The sequence below is a fragment of the Dermacentor albipictus genome, chromosome 1, assembly GCF_038994185.2.
Source record: "Dermacentor albipictus isolate Rhodes 1998 colony chromosome 1, USDA_Dalb.pri_finalv2, whole genome shotgun sequence".
Classification (NCBI taxonomy): Eukaryota; Metazoa; Arthropoda; class Arachnida; order Ixodida; family Ixodidae; genus Dermacentor; species Dermacentor albipictus.
This window is the reverse complement of record NC_091821.1, coordinates 318,208,213-318,233,126: the sequence shown is the minus strand read 5'-3', so window position 1 is coordinate 318,233,126 and position 24,914 is coordinate 318,208,213. Positions and strand designations below refer to the sequence as shown.

At 40.2% G+C, this 24,914-nt stretch overlaps 1 protein-coding gene across 1 annotated transcript in view; it reads right to left on the bottom strand.

Annotated features, from left to right (window-relative positions):
• LOC135904022 (advillin-like) overlaps positions 1–24,914 on the bottom strand; it is a 40,924-nt gene that overhangs the window by 2,564 nt on the left and 13,446 nt on the right. Inside the window, exons 9-20 of the mRNA XM_065434583.1 lie at positions 24,496–24,597; positions 21,001–21,110; positions 19,894–19,972; positions 19,429–19,527; positions 18,787–18,940; positions 16,717–16,817; positions 16,211–16,348; positions 16,022–16,108; positions 15,518–15,589; positions 9,566–9,840; positions 1,799–1,892; positions 165–368 (exon numbers count right to left, since the gene is read on the bottom strand). Of these exons, the coding sequence (XP_065290655.1) occupies positions 165–368; positions 1,799–1,892; positions 9,566–9,840; positions 15,518–15,589; positions 16,022–16,108; positions 16,211–16,348; positions 16,717–16,817; positions 18,787–18,940; positions 19,429–19,527; positions 19,894–19,972; positions 21,001–21,110; positions 24,496–24,597 (1,515 nt within the window). The remainder of the gene's footprint in view (positions 1–164; positions 369–1,798; positions 1,893–9,565; positions 9,841–15,517; positions 15,590–16,021; positions 16,109–16,210; positions 16,349–16,716; positions 16,818–18,786; positions 18,941–19,428; positions 19,528–19,893; positions 19,973–21,000; positions 21,111–24,495; positions 24,598–24,914) is intronic.

Genomic DNA, 24,914 nt, shown 5'->3' with positions numbered 1-24,914 from the left:
TCTATGAATTCTTTATTAGATTCAGACCATGCACTTGCTAAAATGTTTCCTCAGATCAACTGTTCGATTTTTTGTTGCACTAGAGAGGTCAGGATCAAATCCCGCCAATTCAGCTACTGATGTTACCGCTGACACAGTCACATAAGTCACTGTCATGGTCATACCTCTGCACTGTGGTACACCAGCTTGCGGTGTTCTTTCTTGGCTTCATAGCCTATCCAGATGAAGATTGTGTGCCAAGCATCCACCAGCATCACTTCATCCTCGAGCAGGTCACTTTGGTCGAAGTCCACGACCTCACGAGGAGCATAGTTACCTTTGATGTCCCATAGATGGAACAGGCGGGCTGCCCTCATGCCCGACTCTTCCTGCATGGGGCCATCCAGAAATGCATGTAACCAAGGCACGTATGTACCCGACGTGCTACCAGCCTGTGCCTGTGCTACCACATAAGCTGCACTTGTATGCACCGGGCTATTAGCTACCACAATGAACATGCATGGTATATGCGTCAAACTTGCTACAGCATGTAGATAAGGGTTAATGAAGTTATGGAACATTCAAACTGTGGTAGGTCATCTGGTCCCTCCCAAGCACCATTCTTTCTTTCTTTCTTTCTTTCAAATAGCACAGTGCAAGAATATAAGGAGCCATTCTAATTTTTAATGGTGAAGAGCAATGCTCTACTACTGTCATGTGCCAGCATGTGCTAATCTACAACTCAGTCCTTTAGTTTACTTGTGTGGGGGGGCACATGCACAAGAACTGTAATAAACAGATATGTCCACACTGGCACATGACTTAGTCTAAACTGCAAATGTGATGCACATGCTTAGCCAAAATGGGGCTATTGTGTAAGGGCAAGATACCTAGTTACACAAAATAGTCTTCTCTCATTCCCTGATGCCACTTCCACTTGGACAAGTTATCCCCTTTGCAAGTAATAAAATCTTTTGTTCAAACGTTTCACACCCAGGTGTTTTCTCATCATTCTTCTGCTATAATTGGCAGGCATTGCCATGCTTCCATCACCATAAGCACATGACCTCCAGTTGCATTCAATTAAAGGACATTCACATGAAGGACTTATCCAGAGGATCAGGAGATAGATTAACAATTCCATCAAATATCCTCCCCACAAGCCGAATCCTGTGCACCTTCAAAGGCTTGGCAACCTGTCTGTTCCCTGTGGTGTGGCCTTTCGTGGTTCTTGATCTGAGAGTCTCGGCACATGGTGCACTCACAAGTTGTTTGCCGCACTGCCGAAGGTACGAGGTGTACATCTTGCACAGCGGAATGGAATTCTGGGCGTAATTGTCTGATTATTGGTGGGATTAAGGTCTTATTTTTGCTTGGTACATAATACATTGCAGCAAGATGTGGCCTGTTAGGACCTTTGCACATACATGTTGTATGTATTACTGTGGTGTTGAGCAGATGACGCGGCATGGGTGAACACATCTCGAGAAGCATCTGGCCTTATTGGCTAAGAAGTCCTGCAGGCTTTGACAGAGCTGTAAACAACTTGTGAGGTGTAGTAGAAAAGCAAGAGGCAGATCCCACCCTCTTGTGAATATCTCTTAACTTTTTGCTGCAAGCTTGTATCATGCAAGGCAGCACAAAGTGTGCTGGACAAAGTTATGCTTACCTATTATAAAACATTGGAATGCATAAGTCATGTTTGCCACTTGTCACAACCACAACAGAAAGGCCATTAAAGGAGGTCGTGGAATATGGAAAGTTCAATGCATGTTTATACCATTCAATATAATACCTGTCAGTTGCATGTAAAACTTACATGAACATTTTTCTCGCTGTTGTATGGCAGCTTTCCTCCAATGGCATCCCAGAATTCTTGCTTCTCCTGACCCTCAGACACCAGTATTATTTCCCTGTAGATAAGAAGCAGTTGTGTGAATCCACAACAATTGTATCAGTATTTTATATTAATGTGCTGTATGTATCGGCAACTTAAAGGGACACATAACTTTAAGGGACACCTTAGAGAAATATGGAATCAATTTAGATTGATAAAGTATTCTTGAAGAACATTAATTTATTTTTGTGATAATAGATTGATTATTAAAAGAAAAAAATGAGTCAGGTACATTTTTGAATTTACATTTTACAAGTTGCATTTTTGATATTGTAGCAGATGTTTCATGCACTGAATAATAAATCAGAATCTAGCAGTTGAGCATTTCATAGCCAAAATATTTTCAGCAAGTTCACGTAGCTTTTTGTCATTTACAGAATACCAGAGATGCACATGCGTGCAGCAGTGCTGGCAATACTTCATGTGATGCTGCATTGAACCAAGGCATGCTTAACTGTTACTACACTGGTCAGCCAAATTCTGCTCAGCTGCTGCAACGATGACACTGACAGGAACACCACATTCCAGCTTCTTTTTGTTCTTTTTTGTTTTCTTTCTTTCCAGATTGCCCCCCCCCCTTTTTTTTTAAGTAGAATATTTGGAATGAGAAAGTGGTGACGAACTTTTAACTAATAACTTTCTGACACATTGTCATTTGCAAATTGGAGCCAGCAAGTTCAAGAGGCATAGCCCCTTAAAAGAATTCTGAAGCTGGCACCAGTTTTCAAGCATTCATTCCCAAAACAAGTGACGGAATGCATGTGTTCCAGTTAAACTTGTCTTAACTGCTTTAAAAGGCACTTTATTCAAAAAGTAATTGCTGGTTGCAAAATTCATTACAAGTGGACCATTCCTTCCAAATTCAACGAGGCTTCATTTTATCAGTTGCAATATGTGTCATGAAGTGATCAGTTCAAAAAGTTAATAAGATTCTACGATAGGATCTGGGCTGAGGAGGCACCTCGCATCCCTTCCCCAAATAATTCGCTGAAACAAATCCACGGAGGCATTCTCCTCAGCATGCCCTTCAAGGCTGCTGTGAACCCAGGTACAACAGAAAATCAGCACGAACTACTGGCCATTGCAGTATCAGCAAAGCATATGTGCATGGGCTTTGAACGTGCCAAGGTCAGCATAGTAGACATACCACGGGCAATTTTTAAATAGCATGTTTCCAATTCAAAAATAAATACACGGTATAATGTATCAAAGTATAATGTAATGTATAATGTAACAAAACGTCATAAGAGGTCACTACCAGCACTGCTGCCACCAGCTACTTCTTTCGGAGTTGCAGTATTCTGTAAACTGTAGTAGTACTATATGAACAGGCCGTTCTTGTTGCCCTCGTTACGCATTCTGCTTGCATTTTATGAGATTTGCTTGCAGGTTCCAAAACCTTCATAAAATAAACAAATATCACTTGGACCATTTCAATATTACATCATTTCTGTAGCTTGATCACCAGCACTATTATAGAGACCATTTCAAAGTGCTCACAGAAGCATGGTACTACTTCCACTATAGGTGTAAAAGAAATAATAAAGAAAATATGCTGATTATCCTTATGTGCAAAAATAAAATTGTTGGCAGAATTGGAAACTTTTTTTCTTCTTTACCATACAAGTCATTCCATGCTGAGCGCATTGGCTAGAAACTCGAACCTGGACAAATTTTTTTCTTTGATTATGGGCATTTCATAGGTCTAAATAAATGCATCCTGAAATGTGTGTAAAAGATTGTTTCTCTGTCCGAGTGCCATTTGAATTTCACCATTAAAAGCACAATATGATGCATATGTGCACATGAAAAACTTTAAAAAATGAACCTTAATTCAGAGAAAGTGAACATTTCATCACAACATGGGATTGCGTTTACTGTGCAGTCTCTCCCTTATAGGCCCCAACTTCAGCTTTGATGTACTCATAATGCTGGTAAAAAGGCCAGTTTATGGCACCTTTGAGATTTCTAATGAAAATTTTAGATTTATCTGCAGTTCTGTTATGAAGCATTCTTGGCAATTAAATATCGAAATAATTTTTGAAAATATTTTGGCCTGCAACAACCCCTAAATTTAAAAGAAAAATGACCTCGAGGTTGCAAAAGTTATATTTGTGTCATGTTTTGAGCTGTTCTGCATTGTAGTGGCCTGCATTAAAATATGCAAGATTGGGTATTTCATAGAAGAATGCCTGAAATCAAGTGCTAATTGTAGAAGGCATTCGATGTGTCCACGAAAAAGACTTCCAGGATATATTTGCAAAGTGGCAGAAGCACAGGGAGCACTTGTACGTGGTAAATACGTGGTATTTACCATGTATTGTCAGCACTATGTGGCATGGAGACCATGTCGACGCTGAGACTATTACAGTGTGCATAAAACAATTATTTTATTTAAGATAGAGCTATTCTTGAAACTTTTTGATACCACCTAATATTGGTCTTGGAAAAATTCTCCCAGCAACACTTGTGGAAGCAGTGTGGTCAATCCAAGGTATTATTCAAGTGATAAAGTGTTCGATGGCATCTTGCAGCTTGGCAAGACAGACAAAATTTTACATATGATAACTGCATCACAATCTAAATTGGCGCTAGTCACTGATGGAGTGAAGATATGGCGACTGTTTGTACATGGAAGCCTCTTTTTTGCACTGTCATGGTGAAACACTATGGAGGTGTGGTGACTTGTACAATTTTCAGGCTCTTGAATCTTAAAGTGTTGATTACTTCTGGGCCATTTAACAAAAGCATACTTGTGATTGCAAATGGCTAAATGTTTAATATGTACATTTATCTGGTACGTGTCTCATTCACTTTCTTTTTTTTATAGCACCTTACAATTGCATCGAGCATGTATTTGCGGATGGGTGGCTAACAGGGTCACAAGGGCTATTTAAATCAAACAGCTGGAAACGTAATGCTAGAACAGACCATTAGACCACGTACAGTACTATTGGAATAATTTGCAGCAGCACCCCACCACCCCTTTCCGTAGCATTGCTTTGCTGCACCAGCGTAGTGCTTAACCCTCCATGAAAAAGTGTTGTTGACAAACAACAAACCAAAAAAAATACTTTTTTCTTACTGAGTTTCAGATTTGAGTGCCAAGCTTGTGGCGAAATGTCTCCAGCTAACACAATGATTAAAGTATGGACAGAAGAGAAATAGTGGTGAAAAATTCATGGCTGCAGTGGTACCGCGCAGGTGATGCAGAAAAAATGCATTGTACACCTCTCTTTCACATCTGACGAGAACTGTCTGCAGAAGTTCCACATGAAACTATGGGTGGCTTGGAGTGCAGCTCACTTTAGGTGTTGTCCACAGGCATTGGTGTAGCCAGCGGGGGTTGAACTCCCCCCTCCTTGAAAATTTCCCATGGAACAATATGTTTCAGGAGGCAGGCTCAGAAAGAGCAACATGGATGAAATGGAAAGAATGTGAAAGCAAGCCGAAAGCTAGTGGCAGTGGCTGTCATCAAAGGGCGATCCTTTGTCCCAAGCAAACACACTAAACGTCTTCGTCATTGCACCAAGAACAAATAGGCAAAAGGTGCAGCTTACTTTGCATCAGCTTACGTCTGATTGTGGAAAAAGCAACCACATTTGTGCGTGTTGGAAGAAAGAGAATTTTGCTTGCTGCACTAGTGATGGCTAACGCTTGACTGAACATTGGCCAGCAAGGAGGCTTTTGCAATGAAGAGGGAACAAAATAGAAGAAAGCACCGAGTGAGCAGCAGAAAAATAAAGAGAGCCTATTTACAGTAAATACAGTACTTACGATAGTGAATACTGACACATGTACTTTATCTGTACTTTATCACATGTACTTTATTGACACATGCACCTGGTGACAGACACATGACTGCATTTCGCCCACTAACAAGCTCCAGTGCAAGATGCACCTGCATAATTTGAAAATTACTCAAATATTGTTTATTTTATTTGTTCTGTATGTTCTCGCCGAGCCTTGTGTAATCAGACTGTATGCATGACATGAATTATGTAGTACTTTCTGGAATGCACGTGGGCGCCAGTGATTACGCTGAAACCTTTGATGAGTCACAATAAAAGCAGACGCGCGTGGACTGCAGATCCGATTTCTACAATCCCAGACTGTGCTCGCCACTATCATTGTGCTTCGAGTGTCACTTGAATTTGTGGGCACAAGTTCGCTCAATAAAAAGTTGGTTTTTTAATCTACAGTTTAGCTACTGTGTTCTTCACCGTCACTACAATGTGGCAATATCAAACATTTCACCTCCCACGCAGGGGACATACTGGCTAGTGGGCATGACTAGGGTGAGCAGACAATGAAGAAAGCCCATTTCAAGAGGCGCAAGTCGAGGGGTTATTGTATCCAGTAAGATTCCAGAAATTTTCCGGAGCCTTAGCTTTGTTCATAGCTGTTATCGAGGTGTTTTAAAAGTGAATGCAAGTTCATCCACATCACTGCTCCCCTCAGGCACTTATGCCTATGACAGGCACATAGCGATTACGAGAGCAGGCACAAAGAACTTTATTGAAAGGAAAATGCACAAGCATGCAAAAAGCTGTCTGAACTGCACATTTTTACTTGAAAGAATGATGACTTTGTCATTCTCTGAAAAACGACTAACCTTTGCTTTGTGCCTGTCACCGGTTGTGCACATAAGTGCACCACTGATGAGATCCTCCATGGTTAAGAGACTCGTAGCCTGACTGTGCTGCTTTTAAGCCTATTTGAGGCATGAACAGAGAGCTTACGAAAAAAGAATTTTCTGCAGTAGAACTCTCCTTACCATGAATCCAATGTTTAAGAATGATGTGTTTAGGAATACACTCCTTGTGCCAAATGGATGCAAGGAGTATGCTGCAAAGGAGTTGCCTGGCACCTGTAGCAAGCAGAAAATTGCAGCCCCACTAGAGGTGTGCCTCTACCTCATTTTGAATCATGTTAACTATAACAGCTGAGGGGGGATTAGTGCTAAAGATTACACACACAGAGAAAGATGGGATGAGCACATGCTTAAAACTTGGGGGGGCATTGTTGCACCCTACCAGGCCTTCGTGTCATCAAAGAGCTCCTCATTTCTGTTACTTGACAGAATCGTTGACCATGCTGCGCAGAAGAAAAGCATTCCAAAAATATTTTGACTTGCTTGTCTAGGAAATGCACAATAAGCAGCCCCCGCCCCTTCTTTTTTTCTTTTCCTTGTCTCTGACTTTAATTATGTAAATAAACTTGGAGTGCTTAGCACTAGACTACTTTGTACACATTGTTAAGAATGAAAACAGTGCAATAAATGGTACAAGAAAGAAAGACTACAGAATGCTGATTTACAGATTGCAAAATATATAAGGACGGGGGTCCAGAACCAGGGAAGCTAAGAAAGAGTCAAAACTAACAGGTGGGGGGGAGGTAGGTAAGGACTGCAACGTCCACCATGCAGCGGTACCACTGCTGCATAGACATGGGTAAATGGAAAAGAAGAAGGTAAACGGAAATATAAAGGTGTTAAGGGCTGCCACACTGCGAGTGACGAAAAAGAGCATTAAGGAGAAGAGTGTGGTGATGGATAGGAGGGGAGGGAGGGGGGGAACGCCCATAGACAGCGTGAAGAACAAAGGTGGAGAAAAATTATGGACGTAGGGAGAGTGTCTTGTCACTGCTCAATCCCTTGTCACCAGACAGCTGTGGCCAGTCGCCTAGTTGAGGTTCACCTACACCATCGTAACACGTGCTGCTTGCTGCTGAGAGCCTATCCTAACAAAATGACTCTGCAGTCTTCAGAACAGCCAGGTGTCAGGAGACATGACACTCCCAAATCTCTCAGAGCTGCTAGCCCTTATTTTACTGCAAACTACGGATGCCATAATTTTGACAAAGGCTTCTAAAATATCCTTGCTTCTGACCATCTGTCTCATGGATTCACGAGTGTGATCAAATAATGATATGCATTGTGTGATGAGGACTACAATACGATAATCGTAGTTCCCTCCAAACATCTCTTCCAGCAAGTTGGACAGCAGGTCACCGAAAGTGAGTGAAACTTGCATCATATGATACTATCAATTCAAAAGCTTGGTCCTGCATTTTAAATATAAAATATAGCATGCCCGTAATGCAGGAAGCATGACAGCAATAGGCAACTTGCAAAATAGTGCTCGCCTTCCTCCAGGCATAGCCATGGCTGAACCACTCACTAGAAGATCTTGTTGGAAAACAATGCTTATCTCCACTGTTACCTGGGCTACAACAGGTCTATTTTTGTTCCTTGCCTTTCTCTCCAGCACCTTTCTTTCTCCTTACTTTTTCTGAGGAAAGTGTTAAGTACAGATTAAAGAAAATGCCAATCCTTTTTCGATTCATGAAAAGCTGATAGACATCGGATCTTTATACAACATCTGCAAAAATACATGTTTTCTGTCATGCCCAGCTTTTGGCATTTTATTTATTTAATAAATACTGCCAATCCCAATGGCGATTTTAGCTCTCCTCCACAGACTCTATTCCTCTCTCTAAGTGTGATCTCTCAAGGGGAGAAGCACAAGCTCAAAGGCTTTAGAATTTCTGGGAAAATTTGTTCTCATAGTTTGCGACCCCACACCTAGCCACCAAGAGGAAATGTATTGTTGCAATTCGTGCTTTTGCCATCACGGAAACATAGAAGATCAAGTAGTAGGGTGTGGAGTGGTAAAGGCAAAGCTGTTCAATGGCAAGAATACATTGTACTGCCAGTCTGTCGACGAGAATATCATGGTTGGAAAGTACATCTCTCGGACATGCACAGAAAATATCTGCAAAGGGTGGGCCACAATGGGCTGCATTGTTCACTATGGGTTTTTAAATGCTGCTTATATAGATGCTTGGAAAAACGAACAGTGCTAAAGACGGGGCTAAGACACAAGACAGTGTGCTGTCTTGTTTGTTTGGTCTCATTTATATGCTGTTCATTTTTTCAAGTCATGTACCAACTAGGTAATCCACATATGTTATATAAATGCATCAATTTGCAAATGAAATGTTAGTTTATTATTTTTAATATTGTTATTTTTAGAAATAGCATAAAGATATATAATAATGCGAAGTGGCTGCATGCCTTAGCAATGAAAAACTTTTCTCGAAAGTTAAGCATAGTGTTGTTTTGCCAACGTAAAAACGTGAATCCTTGCTATTAAAAGCATGCCTTTGCGGCGAGTGCTAGGAGTTTGACTTTGCATGGTGTACGACCGTGCTCTCTTTCTCTCCCCTCCTCACATTAGATTTCTGGCTACACCACTGCCCACAGGCAACAAATATGCTGAAAAACCTTGTGCAAAGTATTTTTTTTCTTTTCATTAAATATCCTTATATTGGTGTATTGTGCATATTTTCTTTCTTCAGGTACTATTTTGATACCTCATCTTTATAGTGTACTTCAGGCATCCATACTAGTTCATGTATACATGTCACTAAACAGCTTGATTTGAAATTTGAGGTCAACTAACATGTATGAAAAAGGACATCGTACTGAAACCGTGCACTCAATATACAGATCATGAGATGTGGTAGGTACAGTGCTCGATTACATCCTTTGTTGTAGTCTGTATTTTGTGCCCACTGCTTCAATATGAGCATATACCAGCTTGTCCAGATTCCATTCTTCTACATGGAAATGGCATTGACAACCAGTGCCCTGGGCCTAACTCTTTCAAGGAAGGGTGACCTTGCCTTTCAGATTTCGTAGCAATCTTTTTGGCCATTTCACGCTCGTCACCAGTGCTCTTGCGTCCTGCCCAGAGGTACACGGTGGAACCAGAGAAGAGCAGGAACACATCACCCGAGTTGAGTGAGGCAGCTGTGAAGGGCACTTGCACAGCCTTGGTATTGTGCTCTGTGGTCCCGTGCACTTGCAGAAGGTACATGTTGGTTGCATAACCTGCCCAATCTGAGGTACCATTGCCATTGTGCACACCGCCCCCATTGTAATGGCTGCTGTCGCCGTCCTTGGGAGCAGGGAGAGAAAGAAAGTACACAGCGTGAGCATTTTGTTGGTCAGCTAGCTGGTAGCGATTGGCGCCTTGGTAAAGGTGCAACATGGTGAGCGGGTGAAGAAATGTCTTGCATATATACAGTGCCAGTATAGTTTAAACTTTAACTAATCAGGAAGCCTTCGTGCAATAAGTATATCTATTAGCAATTTGTCTGGTCATGGGAACACACAAGAGACTAATTGCATGTGGAACCGACAGTTTCGAAGGATCTGCTATGTTCACCATCATGCATCCCAAAAAAAAAAAACTACGCAGCCTAGGCCCTGAATCTATGAGTAAATTATTCTCTAATTTATTCAATTTATTCATTCAGTTTTAATAAAGACATTTCATCACTCACTCACACCCTTTGGAGAAGTTATCTTGTTCCTTAACAAATTGCCAATATTGCATGTGTTTCCTTTCTTTAATGTTGCATGCTGAGCACTGGCGTAGCTAGGTCGTCTGGCACCTGGGGCCCATAGGTCTTCTGTCCCCCCCCCCCCGCCCGGCGGTAGTCAAGGAAGTCAAGGATATCAACAATTTCGGGGTGTCTTCAGATGTATATGACACCCCCTTAATGACCCCTAGCACCCGGAGCCCACGGCGCCCTGGCTCCCCCCGTTGCTACGCCACTGATGCCGAGCACTTTCTTGCAGGAATGGCGTGCACATCCCGACATACTATGGCATTCCTGGCAGGAAAGTAGAGAGCACAGAACATTACAGGAATTGTATACAAGATTGATCACGATGTGTCCAAAGAGTGCATAATTTTAATCTGTGGGCCAGATTGGCTCACATCCTCTAGGCTAGGTTACATCCACGTACATGACTACTTGAGAAGCTGCATGGGGGATAGCAATTGCTACAGCTAAATTGGTCATCTCTAATGTGAGTTCAGCCAACAGTGGCTTGTTCTTTTTTTTTCTGCACTTATCACGAATACAATGAAAGGATATGTATTGCACCCTCGGCTATTAAAGGGACTGACAACAGATTTAAAGAACCTAGCTTTCTTTCTTTTTTTTTTATGGCACAATGCAAAGCTCACCCTCGGCAGTGTTTACACCTGCAGCGGTTACTTCCAGACATGCATGGATATTTTTAAGCAGAATTTTTCATTTGCGCAGTCTGTAAAGAAGAGAGTCCCTCCTCCAGCAATTCTGAGAATTGAGAGTGATGCCAATAGTCCAGCTCACAAATTGTAAAAGCCGCCCATCCTTCTTCTTTCACAGGAGTGAGTGCAACTGCGGTTAACCGCCTACATTTTCAGCCCATGACCTCTTCAGCCACTTTTGAAAACGAAAAGCTGGTACATTGCTCGGTTCTGTTCCAGAACTAAGAAAGCTGATTTTGTGAGCAAATCGCGTAAAGCCAAACTCTGTCTTAGTGATATTGGATTTTCTGGCTCATTTAATGCTCCCATCTTTGTAAACGAGCATCTGACCCCATCTAACAAGGCTCTCTTTTCCAAAGCCCTAACTTTGAAGAAAGAAAGGAACTGGATGTTCCTCTGGACGGAGAACTGCCAAATCAAGGCTAGGAAGGCCACTAACTGCAAAGTTCTCCGCATTCGAGACGAATCTGACCTAACCAAAATAGACTGGTTAACCAACTGACATAACAATTATGGCTTCCCTACTGAAACCCCCATCAAGTGAATTCCTTTTTAAGCAGATTTCATTCCATCATTCACTTTAACGTGAGGAGTCTTCGTAAGCACTTCGACACAATCGATAATTTCCTCACATTGCTAACTAGTATGTTTCCACTACTAGCCATTACCGAAATTTGGTTATCTGATGACTACAAAAATTTGTATTGCTTCCCTAACTATAAATCGGAATACTGCAATAGATTAATGAGCTGTCACGGTGGTGCATCCATATATGTTTCTCCTAATATTGCTTATTGAAGAAGACACAACCTTTCCTTAACCATTACTAATTGCAAATCTGTTTGGATTGAATTCAGTAACTGCTTTCTTGCTTAGGACAACAAGAATTTCATATTTGGCTGCATTTACCGTTCTCCTTCATCGTCAGTTAATGATATCTGTACCAATCTTGATCATATCTTACACACTATATCACTAGAAAATAAAAATGTTATAATGGGTGATATAAATATTAATTTACTCGATGAAACATCACCCATATGTATTCACTATACTAGTTTGTTCCATGGCTACGGATATGATTGTTTAATTGATGTCCCCACACGCGAAGTTTCTAACAGCACAGGTACACTTATTGATCGTGCTCTTTCTAACCTTCTTCATTCACCAGAGGCAAAAGTTTTGCACGTCGACATCACTGATCATTATCTCCTGCTCTTACGCTTCAATTCCAATGCACGACCTTGCCCACCTTCACATACTAAAGATGTTCTGGATAAAGTTGGCTTCATAACTGCTGTTGCTAATACAAATTGGTCTGAAATTAAATCACTAAAGGACCCACAGCAAGCTTTTTTCACATTTTTTTCACATATTATACCATACAACAGTTCACCTCCAAAAAGAAATGTAAAAAAAATGTAGCATTTTCTTACAATCCATGGATCTCGCAGCAGTTATTAACAGCATTGCACAAACGGGATAACTTATATAGGAAAACAATTGCTGAACATGAACTTACGTGCCCGATATAAAAGCTTCTGTAACACTCTTACCTGTAAACTAAAATCAGCTAAACGATTGTATTTCAAGCAAGAAAATTTTACAGGTGGCTAATAACACTAAAAAAAAATGGCAGATTGTTAACTCCTTCTTAAACATAAACACACAACTAAACCAAGCATCCAGAATTTTAAATGATGGAGTGAAGCTCAATTCCCCCGCCGACATAGCTGAGGCTTTAAGTAGGTTTTCTTTCTTAACGATTTAGCTTCTTCCTCACAGACTATCAGCATGAACCGTCTACCTCATTCATTCTTTTTATTTCCTACAACGCCAGAAGAAAACTGCTGTTATAAATAATCTAAAAATGACAAGCGCTGGAATTGATTAATTGTGCACTTAATCTCAGATACACTTTCATTTATTTTTAATTTATTATTCAAGACTGGTTTATTTCCTTCTGAACTTAAGCGTGGCAAAATCATCCCAGTTTTTGAAAAAGGCGATAGCTCATTATTAAATAACTACAGACCTATTTGCATTCTACCATCCTTTAGGAAAGTTATTTAGAAACTAATTCAAATTCGGCTAACGATATACCTTTCTAAATTTAATATCCTCTCTTCATGCCAATTTGGTTTTCACTATGGATATACCCCAGAGCTGGCACTCATTAATCTTACGGACCAACTAAAAAAATTAATCGACGAAGGATTTCTTGTCACCTCAGTTTTTATCTATCTAACGCAAGCATTTGATAGCATAAATCATAATATCCTTTTCTCTAAGCTCAAAGCAATTGGCATTTGTAGGCCTGCTCTCTCACTACTAAAAGCTACTTATATAACAGAGTTCAAGTCGTTTCTATTTCCAATGCTTATTCTCGACAGCGAGTTACTAACATTGGTGTGCCTTAAGGATATCTGTTTTTACCTTCCTGGGACCACTTGTGTTTAATGATTTACCTGTCTTTCTTCCACAAAATGCATTCTGTATGCAGATGACACCACTATATTCACCTTTCATAAAGATATCTCTCGTTAATAAGTTAAATGCCAACTTAGAAAATATCCTAAGGTGGTGTAATGTTAACATGGTATATATTAATGCAACTAAGAATAAATTTGTTGTATTTTGTTCACATCAGCAAAACATACCATCTATTCCACCTATCACTTTTGGTCCTCACCGCACTTCTCCTAGTTTATGTTCATCTTTCCTTGGTATTCTACTTGATTGTAATTTGAAATATCACAGTCATATTGCTCACATAAAAAGAAAATAGCTTATGGTATACACATCTTAAAACACGCCCTTAAAACATATACCACATTACTCTCACTTTACACCACACTTCTGTCCACTCTCACATTATGGCTTAATATGTTGGGGAAACACCTATAATTCTCATATTGCGTCTCTCCAGACATTTCAGAACCAAGCCACAAGAATAACTACTTACAGTCCACGCTTGTCTAATGCCACTTCCCTACTACACAAGAATAACATCCTTACCATTTATGGACTCGCTAAATATAATCTAGGTATTTTTTTCTACAGATTTGTGAATAATGAGCTACCATTGACCCCATTTTCACCATCTAACCTGATGATTCATAGTACCACCAGATTTGCGTTGAATAACAATTTTCTTTTACCAAGAATTCACACTAACTAAGGTAAACAGAGTGTAGAATTTGCTTCCATATCAATATGAAACACTCTTCCTTTCATAGTGAAAATCGCAAGATCCTTATCACAATTTAAAGGAAAACTAAAAATGCATTTATAGTGACCGATTAATGAGAGGGTTCATTACATTCAGTTTTTGTTCCCTTTTAGTGCTTTTTTTCTCTCCTTTTTTGTTGTAAATAAACTGTTGGCATTTTTTTCCCACACAATCTTTTCCTGCCACCATGAGATATGCTAAACCTTGTTATTATTTGTAATCAATTCGGTATTTTTTTCTGTAACCGTTCTTTCCTTGTTGCTTGTATACTCCCTTATTATATGCTACTGATGCTTTGAGATGTTAACTATAATAACTGTTCTTGTACAGGAGGTCCCGATACAGTCTTTGACTATGGGACCTCCTTCTGCATACAAAATACTTGTAATGTGACCCAACTTCTAATAATAAAATCTGATTCTGATTAAGTCTATGTTGTTGTACAGACCTTTCTTATACTTGTACAGCGTTTTTCCCCAAGTGCACACCTACCTCATGGCTGGCTGGCCGTCATAGTCATTGTTCTGTCGATAGACGAGCCAAGCCAACTCATCAAAGGCGAAGGCAGCACCACTTTTCTCCTCACTACAAACAAAGGCCTATCTCCACATTCTAAGTTAGAAAAAACTTATAGCAGAAAAAGGTGTATTGCATATTAATACTAATAACAAGACCAGGGAATCGTGTTAGGAGGTCATGTGATAGGTCGCTTATGCATCTTTATATTTTTACCGCGTAGAGCGGCACCAAAGGTCATTTTTCGTTATCTAGTGAAAAATGAAGATATAAATCGCGTTTAATGCGAAAAACACGGCTCATTTTGACCAACACGATAGGCAATCTTTCCATCAGCGGGGTTATCTCGATTCATGTTCTGAGCTGTTGTCTGTCCCTTTATAGCACTTCACTTGCATCACAATTTCAATTACTTCAGCAATTGTATGCTCTTCTAGTAGCTGCTAACCTGTGCATTTTTGCCATAATACGTATCAGTCAGCTGGGTGAGCTCGTATGGTGTCATTTTTGACACCAGCTAAATGACTACATTCTGTCTGTGCACCTGTTCGTTCTTTTGCACTGCAAAAAAATGACAAATCTACTCTGGGATGAAAGTATCAGGGTCTAGACAGCAATGCTCATTATACCCAGAGTAAATGACTGCTGGTTTTTTTCATTACTCCTGCACATGAAATTTTAACAAACAGCTTGCATTTTAATGAACACCTTGTCTTTAGCCTCCTTGAGATATAGTGCTACTTCTAACAGCATTGATAAAAGCAAGTAGGCTTTGGCACTTACCTCAAAAACAATCATCTGTCCTGAAAATATCATCATGAAGTGTGGGGTTTCATGCCCCTGGGCTAGTCTCACCTGAGGGCCAAAAGGTACGAGCACAGTAAGATTCTTTGTTAATTGATTCTGTATTTGATTGATTGATTGATGTTAATTGACTTTGTATTTGATTCTTTGTTAAGCAGAGTTTACATTACCAGTAGAACTGTTACATTACTTTCATTACTTCTTAGCAGCATTGTTTCACATCAGCAAGGCAACTGAGCATTACGGTCCACTTAGTTGTCAACAAGAAATACAGTTTTGTCACAGTTGAAACTTTTGCACGTCACTTGAAGCTCCCCAAACTGGGCCACACTGAAACTTTTAAGAAACCTAATTATTGATTCCTTAGCCTTGTTGGCATGCTTTACCAGCAGCTTGACTGCTATATAGCAAAAGATCAGGCCTGCCTGATCTGTTCAAATATAAAACTGCAGTGCAGCACAGATGTATTGGCAAAAGATGTACCATTGTGGCGTGTCCATTGAAGCGGTCATCCAATTCTACAGCCTTGGCCTCTGCTGTCACATGCTCATCATTTACCGAATTTTTCCCCTGATATTAAAAAAGAAAAGAAAAGGCATTATCACGCATGACAACAGCTGAAGTTTATGCTAATGTTGCTTCACAAGTGGTGCTTGCTCTTATGTTTCTCACCAGCCAGCTGTAGATGATGCAGTCCTCTTTTGTTCCTGTCTCATATACGTAAGCAATAACATAACAACAGCTCGAGAAAAACTTTCCATGCTCTCGTACATCAATAGGCACCAGCTCCAAGTTCTGGACCCGGAAAACCTGTAACAAACATTTTGTTCCATCTTTATCACTTGCCAGAGTCATTCAAACAGTTGTTTTCATTTTTACTCTTAAATTTTTGCTAGCCTCTGTATGTAGCAAAAGTGTTCACTGTATAACAGCACTTAAATGAGTCTTTTTCTTGGTGCATACCTAATACTATTTCAAGAGTGGAGTGACCAGCATAAAGATGTTGAAATATGTGGTATCTGAGCAACCAGCCGACAATAAAATCATCAGCTTGTACATGGAATAAACAAAATTCATTCAGGCCATAGGCACTGCTGCAGCAGCTTCTATGGTTATGCTTTGCCACTTGTGGCTCTCTTTAGGTGGCACAGAACAAATGCTATGCATGCATTACTCACCTCTTTTCTGCCAGTTCCATCATCCACCATCTGCATCTGAGCAGCCAGGCTTGGGTTGCTTTGTAGTGTGCAGGCATCAAATTTGGTCTGTACTGTCTTTGCTGGACACAAATAAATGATGTGAAATGTATACTTTATCTGATCACTGCATTGCACCACGTTCATAACTTAGTGTGTAATGTTGCACTGTCATTAAACCATCACATTTTCTTTAGGCTTGCATTGCATGGCCAAAATCCCATTGAAGTTAATGTTCTCCTCGAATTTAGGTCTACACTTGAGTGCTCTTACAGTGTAAGCAAAGTACCATTCTGGAAGACGAGTCTTGTTGTACAACTATAACCAATGCTGAATAGAAAATATGCATGGAATTTTATTAAACGAAACTAAAGTGAGATCCCAACAATGTGAAATCTCTTAATTCGAACTGACAGGTAATTAAAACTGTTCTGTTGGTCCCGGCGAGGCCCTATGTAAATGGATAGAGAAAAACTCCTGTAAACTCAACTCCAAAAACCACGTAACGGTTTAGAATAAAAGTGCTCACTCCCATGCACTGCTTTTTGGACATAATTGAGCCAAAGGCTAAGGTTCAATGCGTCACTAGCTACCGTAGTGTTGTATGCCATAAAAATGATGAGAAAGGACACACAGAAAGCAAGACCGAACCAGAGCAAGCAGAGCAGCGCACACCTTCCTTTCCCGTTCATGTTAAAAGGAGCAGGAAGGATCTGCCAGCACATGCTTGGTCCCCTTACCCTATGCGTGGTCATCTACGTCTCCCCTCCTAGCGAGCTTGGTCACGTTACCATGCACTTGATCACCTCATCTCCAACATTGGGCATGCAGGGTACGGTGCGCGTCAAACCACCATCATTCTTGACTCACCCTCGACCCGCCGTGGTAGCTTAGCAGCTATGGTGGTGTGCTGCTAAGCATGGGGTCGCACGATCAAATCCCGGCCATAGCAGCCGCATTTTGACTGGGGTGAAATGCAAAAACGTCCATGTCCCGTGCTATCGGGGCATGTTAAAGAACCCCAGATGGTCAAAATCGTTCTGGAGTCCCCAACTACAGCGTGCCTCATAATTATATTGTAGTTTTGGCACGTAAAACCCCAAAATTTAATTTAATTTAATTTAATTTGACTCGTGCTTGCACATTTTTTCTCGCACCTACAGCAAATGGCATGTGAGGAACCATCTTATTGTACTTGGACTCTATATAGAGCCTAGGTTTCTTCCAGCACATTCCGCATGCTGATGGAGGAAAGATAAAGCTCTTTCAATGCAAACCCAGTGACAGTTCTGGTTTCGCATACTGTACCGCACAATTGATTGGGCACTATATTTAAAGGGGCTCTCCTCAATTCTAACTTCATTTTATTTGAATAAATTTCCGGTCCCCTCGGAGTTAGAATTAATGAGATTGTACTGTACTAATGTAGTAATGATTACTGTGAATCAAAAGCTCGCCTACATAGCTGTGCTCACATCCATCAACATTTTCGTTAACAAAAGTGAAATTTAGGCAGAATGTCGGAAGAAGACAAATAAATTACCAATTAAACAATGCCATCAGGGAGGAAAATGCATTGATACCTCCTTGCCTATGATGGTAATGTGATTTGAATTTCATGGTACTTTTCATGTATTTGGGCTGTTTGTGTGCAGGCAGTTGTGGTCATGAGTGAGGCTTGTTAACACTGCCAAGGCTAATCTTGTGCCCATGCACAAATATCCAGGAATGTGGACGGGAGGATGGCTCCCACAATAGCTTAATTGATAGAGCAAAACACACATAACATGGTCTGGCTCCCACCTGCGGCAAGTTGTCTTTTCGTCCATCTTCATTTACATTTTTCTTATTATTCTTACATTTCAAACATAACAATTGCTTTTTCGAATGATTTCTCTGGGTTTATTGTCTGTTTTATCCATATGCTTGCTGGCATTGTAGTTTTTTTCAGTTTTCGTGTTAAAAAAAAACAAAATGTATCCTCACCTTAATTCTTAGAGTGCAGCCATTTCAGCGAATGTGGAGGTTGCCAGATTTAAAGTACACACTCACCAATTTTTGTTGCAGAGTGTGCTTTCCCAACGCCAACAGGGTGATCCGTTTCATTCCACGATCGAAAAAGGCACTTGAATTCTGTAGGCTCCCCTCCTTCAACAACACGGGCAACTTGCGTGCAGTGTGGGTATCCTTTCTTCTTGATAAAGCCCTGTGTAGCACAGATGATGCGGAGTCTTCGTGATGCACTGTAATTGCTGCTTATTTTGCAATGTTTGTTTGTGGATGTCTGTTTAAGGGCTGTTCTTTCACGTATATATTTAGTGGCCTATTATAAGAAAGTAAGTTTTAGTGGGCTAAAAAAAAGGAAGGTCACTTTAAGCCACTTCATTTCAGTGTAATGACAAAAATTATCTGACGACACAATCATGTTTGAAATGTGCTTTCTACTTTTATTTGCACGAGATATTCTGTGTTTTAGCATTAAATGCAAAATCAAGCCATCCTGTAAGAATTAGTACTTGTAAATGATTTACTTAAAGTGCTCAATTTTGAGAAAGCCAGCCGTCACACAGATTACTCAGACATCTATCGGAAGAGTTTATATTTCACTGCTGGAAATCTGGAGTGCTTCAGGGCACAGACCACGATTTGCTTTGAACTCTAGAGGACAGCTATGTAGAGAAATCAGAATTGAACCTGGGCATTCCGCATGGCTTCTGTGCGCTCCTTGTGGCTAGCTTTCTTGCCAACCCAGACCCAAATTCCAGCCTCTGCATTGTCAACGATGTAGGAGTCCTGCAGAGGAAAGGAAAAGGTTCATAATGGCACGATCATTGCATCATGTAGAATATGTGCAAAAATAGTTTTGTCTTTTTCTATCCACTATGTAACAGTTTTGCACATTACATTTGCCATTATTTCAGGGCAAGATGTTGGCTGATGTATATGGCTATGTACATTATAATCGGCACCTACAAAGCAATTATAATATCCTTGCAGCTGCAAACTAAATTTTTTTCAACATTTAAGTGTATGCTTTACATCCAATATTTCGCATGAGTATATTAATTGCATACTGATAGCAATACCACACATACAGTGGTTGCTGATGTAGCAAGAAACATAGCTTTATTGCACGCCATTACGGCTACAATAACTTACCTGAGTATTAAGATCTTTCTGGTCAAGTGGTCCTGCTTTTACCTCTGTGACCCTCAGCGTGCCACCTTCATCTGAGCACCTAGATGTTAGGGGTACAGGTGGAAGTAGTGGAGTGAAATGAATATTGAAATCTGGAGCAGAGTACAACAATTTTCTTCACAAGGGACCAACATATTTACTTTTGCCAATTTGTTTATTTATTCTGAATACCCCTAAAGGCCCTCATTCGAGGGTATTACATGGTGGGACATAGGCTGAACAAATGATTCCTTAGTACAAAAAAGCACAACAAAAACAAGCAAAATTATTACAGAATATTACTGCTCTAGTAAAACAAGAAGGACAGGGTAACATGTCAAGATATAATCACACAATAACTATTATTGAAAGCAATAGTAAATATTACTGGGAGCAATATAACAGCATACAATATGCATAAACGTATTACCAAAGTACACATACATCAGATAGGCTAAGCTTCTGTAGTACTATAGCACGACTGCTTAATAATTTTGAAATTTAGTAACGTCTGATTCAGTTACAATGTGTGATGGTAGATTATTCTAGTCAATTAAACATAATTATTTTTTGGCATCTGGAAAAGTTTAATAGCTATGCTCCAAAGTTAGAAGTATCAATGTAAATTCAATTCAGCTTTATATCTGATATAGGCCTAAGATGAAACGTTCAAGTTAAAGAAACATACAGGTCCAACATACATGTTGTAATCTGTGGATGAAAGCTTTTGTAAAGCGGTTAATTAAATGTTACAAAATACAATGCATGTCAGTGTCTTTATTTTTATCCTATGCAATCTGTAATATCATGATGTTTATACATTTCACCATTCACAAGCCATGCCGAAATATAAATCTTTGCACTTTAAAGAATCAGAACTAAAAAAGTTTTGTCTTTACACGCTTCACACAAGAACAGCTGAGCAGGAAGAGGTGAAGCTTGGCAGCATCTTTATATAATCTCACGACATTGAGCAGGAGAGCTACTACTGTAACATTTAGAATAACTGCCACTGCAAATATTCCATGGTGTCGTCTGACTTCCTTCATTTGTGTGACCAATTCCAAGCCAATTGAGTTAAAAGCTTGCCTGTAAAGCTTCACATCTCCACGGTGCTGGCTCTCAGCAGCTTCATCCTTGAGCACTTCTCGGTGGCTCTTGACCAACTTGTCTTCCAGTGGCAGCAGGTGGTTGAAATACTGAATGCACAAGGCAAAGAAAAAGAAATACAAGTTGGCCCTCTGTAGCTTCTTTGAAAAAGGGAGACTAAGCACTACAGTAAACAAATAATTCTGCACTAGATGTGTCACAGTGTAAATTCTGTAGCAAGTGCCAGTAATCTCCTGGGTCTTCCATTACATTCTATGATGGCTCACTGAAACAAATAGCATTCATCCTTGTTTTTACTCTCGTTGAACCACCACATGCGCTGATGCACATACAGAAATTTAGTACATCCATAAAAATAAAGGCTGTTGTAGTTTCACCGAAACTACAAATCAGTAACAGTAATAAGTGGCAGAGCATTTCACGTACTAGATGCAGAAACAACTATGGCTTCAGCTGTACCCACTTAAAGTATGGCTTTGTATGTGGCTTATCCATTAGACAAGCTAGTACTAATTTAAGCTGGGACCACTCAGCCTAACAGGACCTGCTGAGTGAACAAGATCACTCAGAACCACTGAAAAAGTCCCCTGACCAAGGTTTGAGGTAGTCTCAGCAGCACTGGTAAGGCTGGCGAAAGCCCTTGTGTGAGAGAGAGTGTGTGGAGTAGTTCCAAGTGGCCCCTTTTGCTCACTGGAAACTGCCAAGACAAAGGGGAGTATGACATCTCACTTATTTCCTGCTAGTATGATTGGGTGGCTCAGTCTGAGCCTGTGCAGACTTGCAATACAGACAACCGAAAACTGCAATGTTGCATCACTCTCTCTAGTGCCTGCCCTTGCTCCAGTCATGCTACCATCACATGTTCACTTACATCTAGTGCTACTTTTGCTTGCCTTCATGCTATTTGCCTTCTTTAGCCAAATTAATAAATAAAGTGGCCGCCTGCCAAGTTTGGTGACCAATGGCAGCATAACTTTTGCAGTCATCACCACCCTAAAACAGCATTTGAGTGCATGTGCGTGGCACTGTGCATGTGCATGCATGCATGCATGTGTGTGTGTGTGTGTGTGTGTGCGTGCGTGCGTGCGTGCGTGCGTGTGTGTGTGTGTGTGTGTGTGTGTGTGTGTGTGTGTGCGAAGGTTTTTTAACAATCACGTGTTCTCGGTGCCACCTATGAGGAGACAAAACAACCTGCTTGGTGCTTTTTATTTATGTTTCGCAGTGCCCCTAGGGTATTTCTTTCATTACAATGATTGGTGGTGTGAAGTGAAAATTTGTCAAGTCAATAATCTTCCACCGAAAGAGTTGTGCGAAGTGCCACACTTGGTTCTCTTTATGTGGTCCTTTTTGTAGTGTCATCACAAAAAAAATGTGGATTTATTTCGTAAGATACATCTGCATTTTCCAAAACTTGTGTCATATGATCCACCCACATTGTTGGCACAAGAATCATAAAAGATTTCTCTCACATAGAGCAGTTTAAGTATACCATTAAGAATTTCTGAACATTCCTCATCACTAAAAGAGTAGTGCTTTTTATGCTTTCTGCGTTTGGTTTGATGAAGAAATGTGCATTTTTTAACTTGTACCAGTCAACGCCATGACATAACATGTGTAAATATGCTGTAACAGAAATCGTGATTAGGCTGATAAAAGAAGATAAAGGAAGTAGAGGTTGTGCTGTAGCGCAGTTGTTGCCATTGGAAATAGTAATAATAAAATAAAGCCAGGATTATCTTTGTTCAGAACAGATGTGTAGAGCAACAAGGGTTGCACCATTCGAGCCTGCTAATAGAGAAGCTGAACTGGTGAGAAGCAAAGATGCCTGAAAAGGATCAAGGTGGCAACCCCTCCGCAGTCCTCTACTACATCTAAGCAAATAGTTTGGGAAAATAGTTGGTAAGTTTACATCTGAACTTGATGCTGATGTTATTTTCTTGCTTAATACATTGCTGTTTGCTGTTATCCTGTAAATATGTTTGTGCTTCACTTGAGTTTTATAGGCCCTCTAAGTATGCTTGCACCTGTGACTTAAATCTTTCCATAGCATGCTGTAGGCTCGAGTTTAATAAAACTGAAACTGTCAGGTAAACAGAAATCGGGCACTGACTTTGGTTGACCACCTGTAGGCATAATGGTTACATACTATGCATCAGTTAAATGGAAACAATCTATTTGCAAACTTCATGTAAAAGGAACTAGTACTGAAACTATCCTGGCTCTCACCTGCTGGTAGAATGCATTTGGTATGAAAACAGTTGCCATGTTGGGAGGTAACTTATGTGGCTAAAGAAATCGACTCCTTGGACAATTCCCTTGCAGTGACATGAACATCTCCGCCGTAGCGTCAACTTTCTCAGCTTATTAATATGCCTTTTGTTGCACATCATTAAAGAAACAAATAGCAACTGCACAATGTGCTGATATGCACACTACGATAATGGACTTGAATGTGATTGAGTCAAAGTTTAACAAACGAAATTGTGAAAAAGGGCACAAGTGTTAACACTGTCATGAGTATGGTTTTGATTCTATGTGTGATACGATATTAAGCCATGAATACAAAAATTTAGAAAATCTACAGCGATCTACAGCATCACATTTAACATGATGTGCGCAGAATTTCTAGCCAGCCTGTTACAGGTGTGTACATTTCCCTTTTGCAAAACTGTCACTGAAGTTGCAACACAATACAGTCGTATCTTTTTTTGCACCTTAGTAGCATTAGAGAGCTTTAGCTGAGAATTTATGCTCTGCTCTGCTTGGACCAGTATATCCCAGCGATTTTAACCCAGCAATCCACTTGGCTTTGCTGTCATTTTGCAGCCAAGTTCACTACCTGTCGCCGACATATGTGGGAGATGCACTTATCAAAAATGTGAAATCAACACAGTTCTCTGCAGTGGCTCTGTGTGTGAAACCATAGTGGAGTGGAGTATAAGCGTTGCTCAAGTAAAATTGTCTATTAAGACTACATATTTTAAAACAGTATTGTAAGTTCTTCCTGCCCTTCACCTAAGCAAAACTTAAAATAAGCAGAACAACTTTTCCTTCCTAAAGTGTCAAGATGTAACAGCAAATAGCTGTCACATTATTACACAGTCAGATATGTACTGTGTTGCATGGTATCAGTTGCAGAAAGCATTTCTAGTAGCGCACAAGCAATCTGCTTTGAAGAGTGTTTGCTTCCACTTGTTTCTGGCCCCCCATTTCACTTATATTTACATTTGCTTAGCTTTGTTTCATTTGGTGCAGCTTTATTATTATCTCCAGCACCGTGGATTGCACCAAAACCAGTGCCTCACAAGGTGACACCACATTTTAACACTTGCTAGATAATCAATATGGCCAGTAATGTCAACATGACTGGACAGTTCTAGGGTATGGAAAAGAGAGTTGGAAGAAATATTCATAGCTTTGGCACTTTGATCTTGCTACAGACTTGAAAACCAGACAGAGATTCAGATGACTTACCTCTTTCTCTGGTGAGCTAAGGTGCTTCTCCTGAGCATCTTCAACAATGACAATTGTGCCCTCACCATGCTCGGCTTTGAGTTGTTGTGCTGTGACTGCGCCCTAGTGGAACATCATATATGATAGATATGAAGAACATAAAGCAAGTAGGATAATGCAGTAGCTGCTGGAATACTACCTAAATCACAAACTCATCAACTTGTTACCTGCATGCTGGCAAAAGATTCAGTTGCTTATTTTGCTATGAAACCTGCAGTAGCTAGTTCTCCACAAATTTAAAAGAGCTATTTACGTGCACATTTGCCTTGGCACTGACGTACTAATGTCATAGGCTGTTTTTTGTTAGGCTACGAGTGAATGCACTATTGCTATGTAACTAATAATTAAGTACATTGTAACATGCAAAACTTCCAACTTAA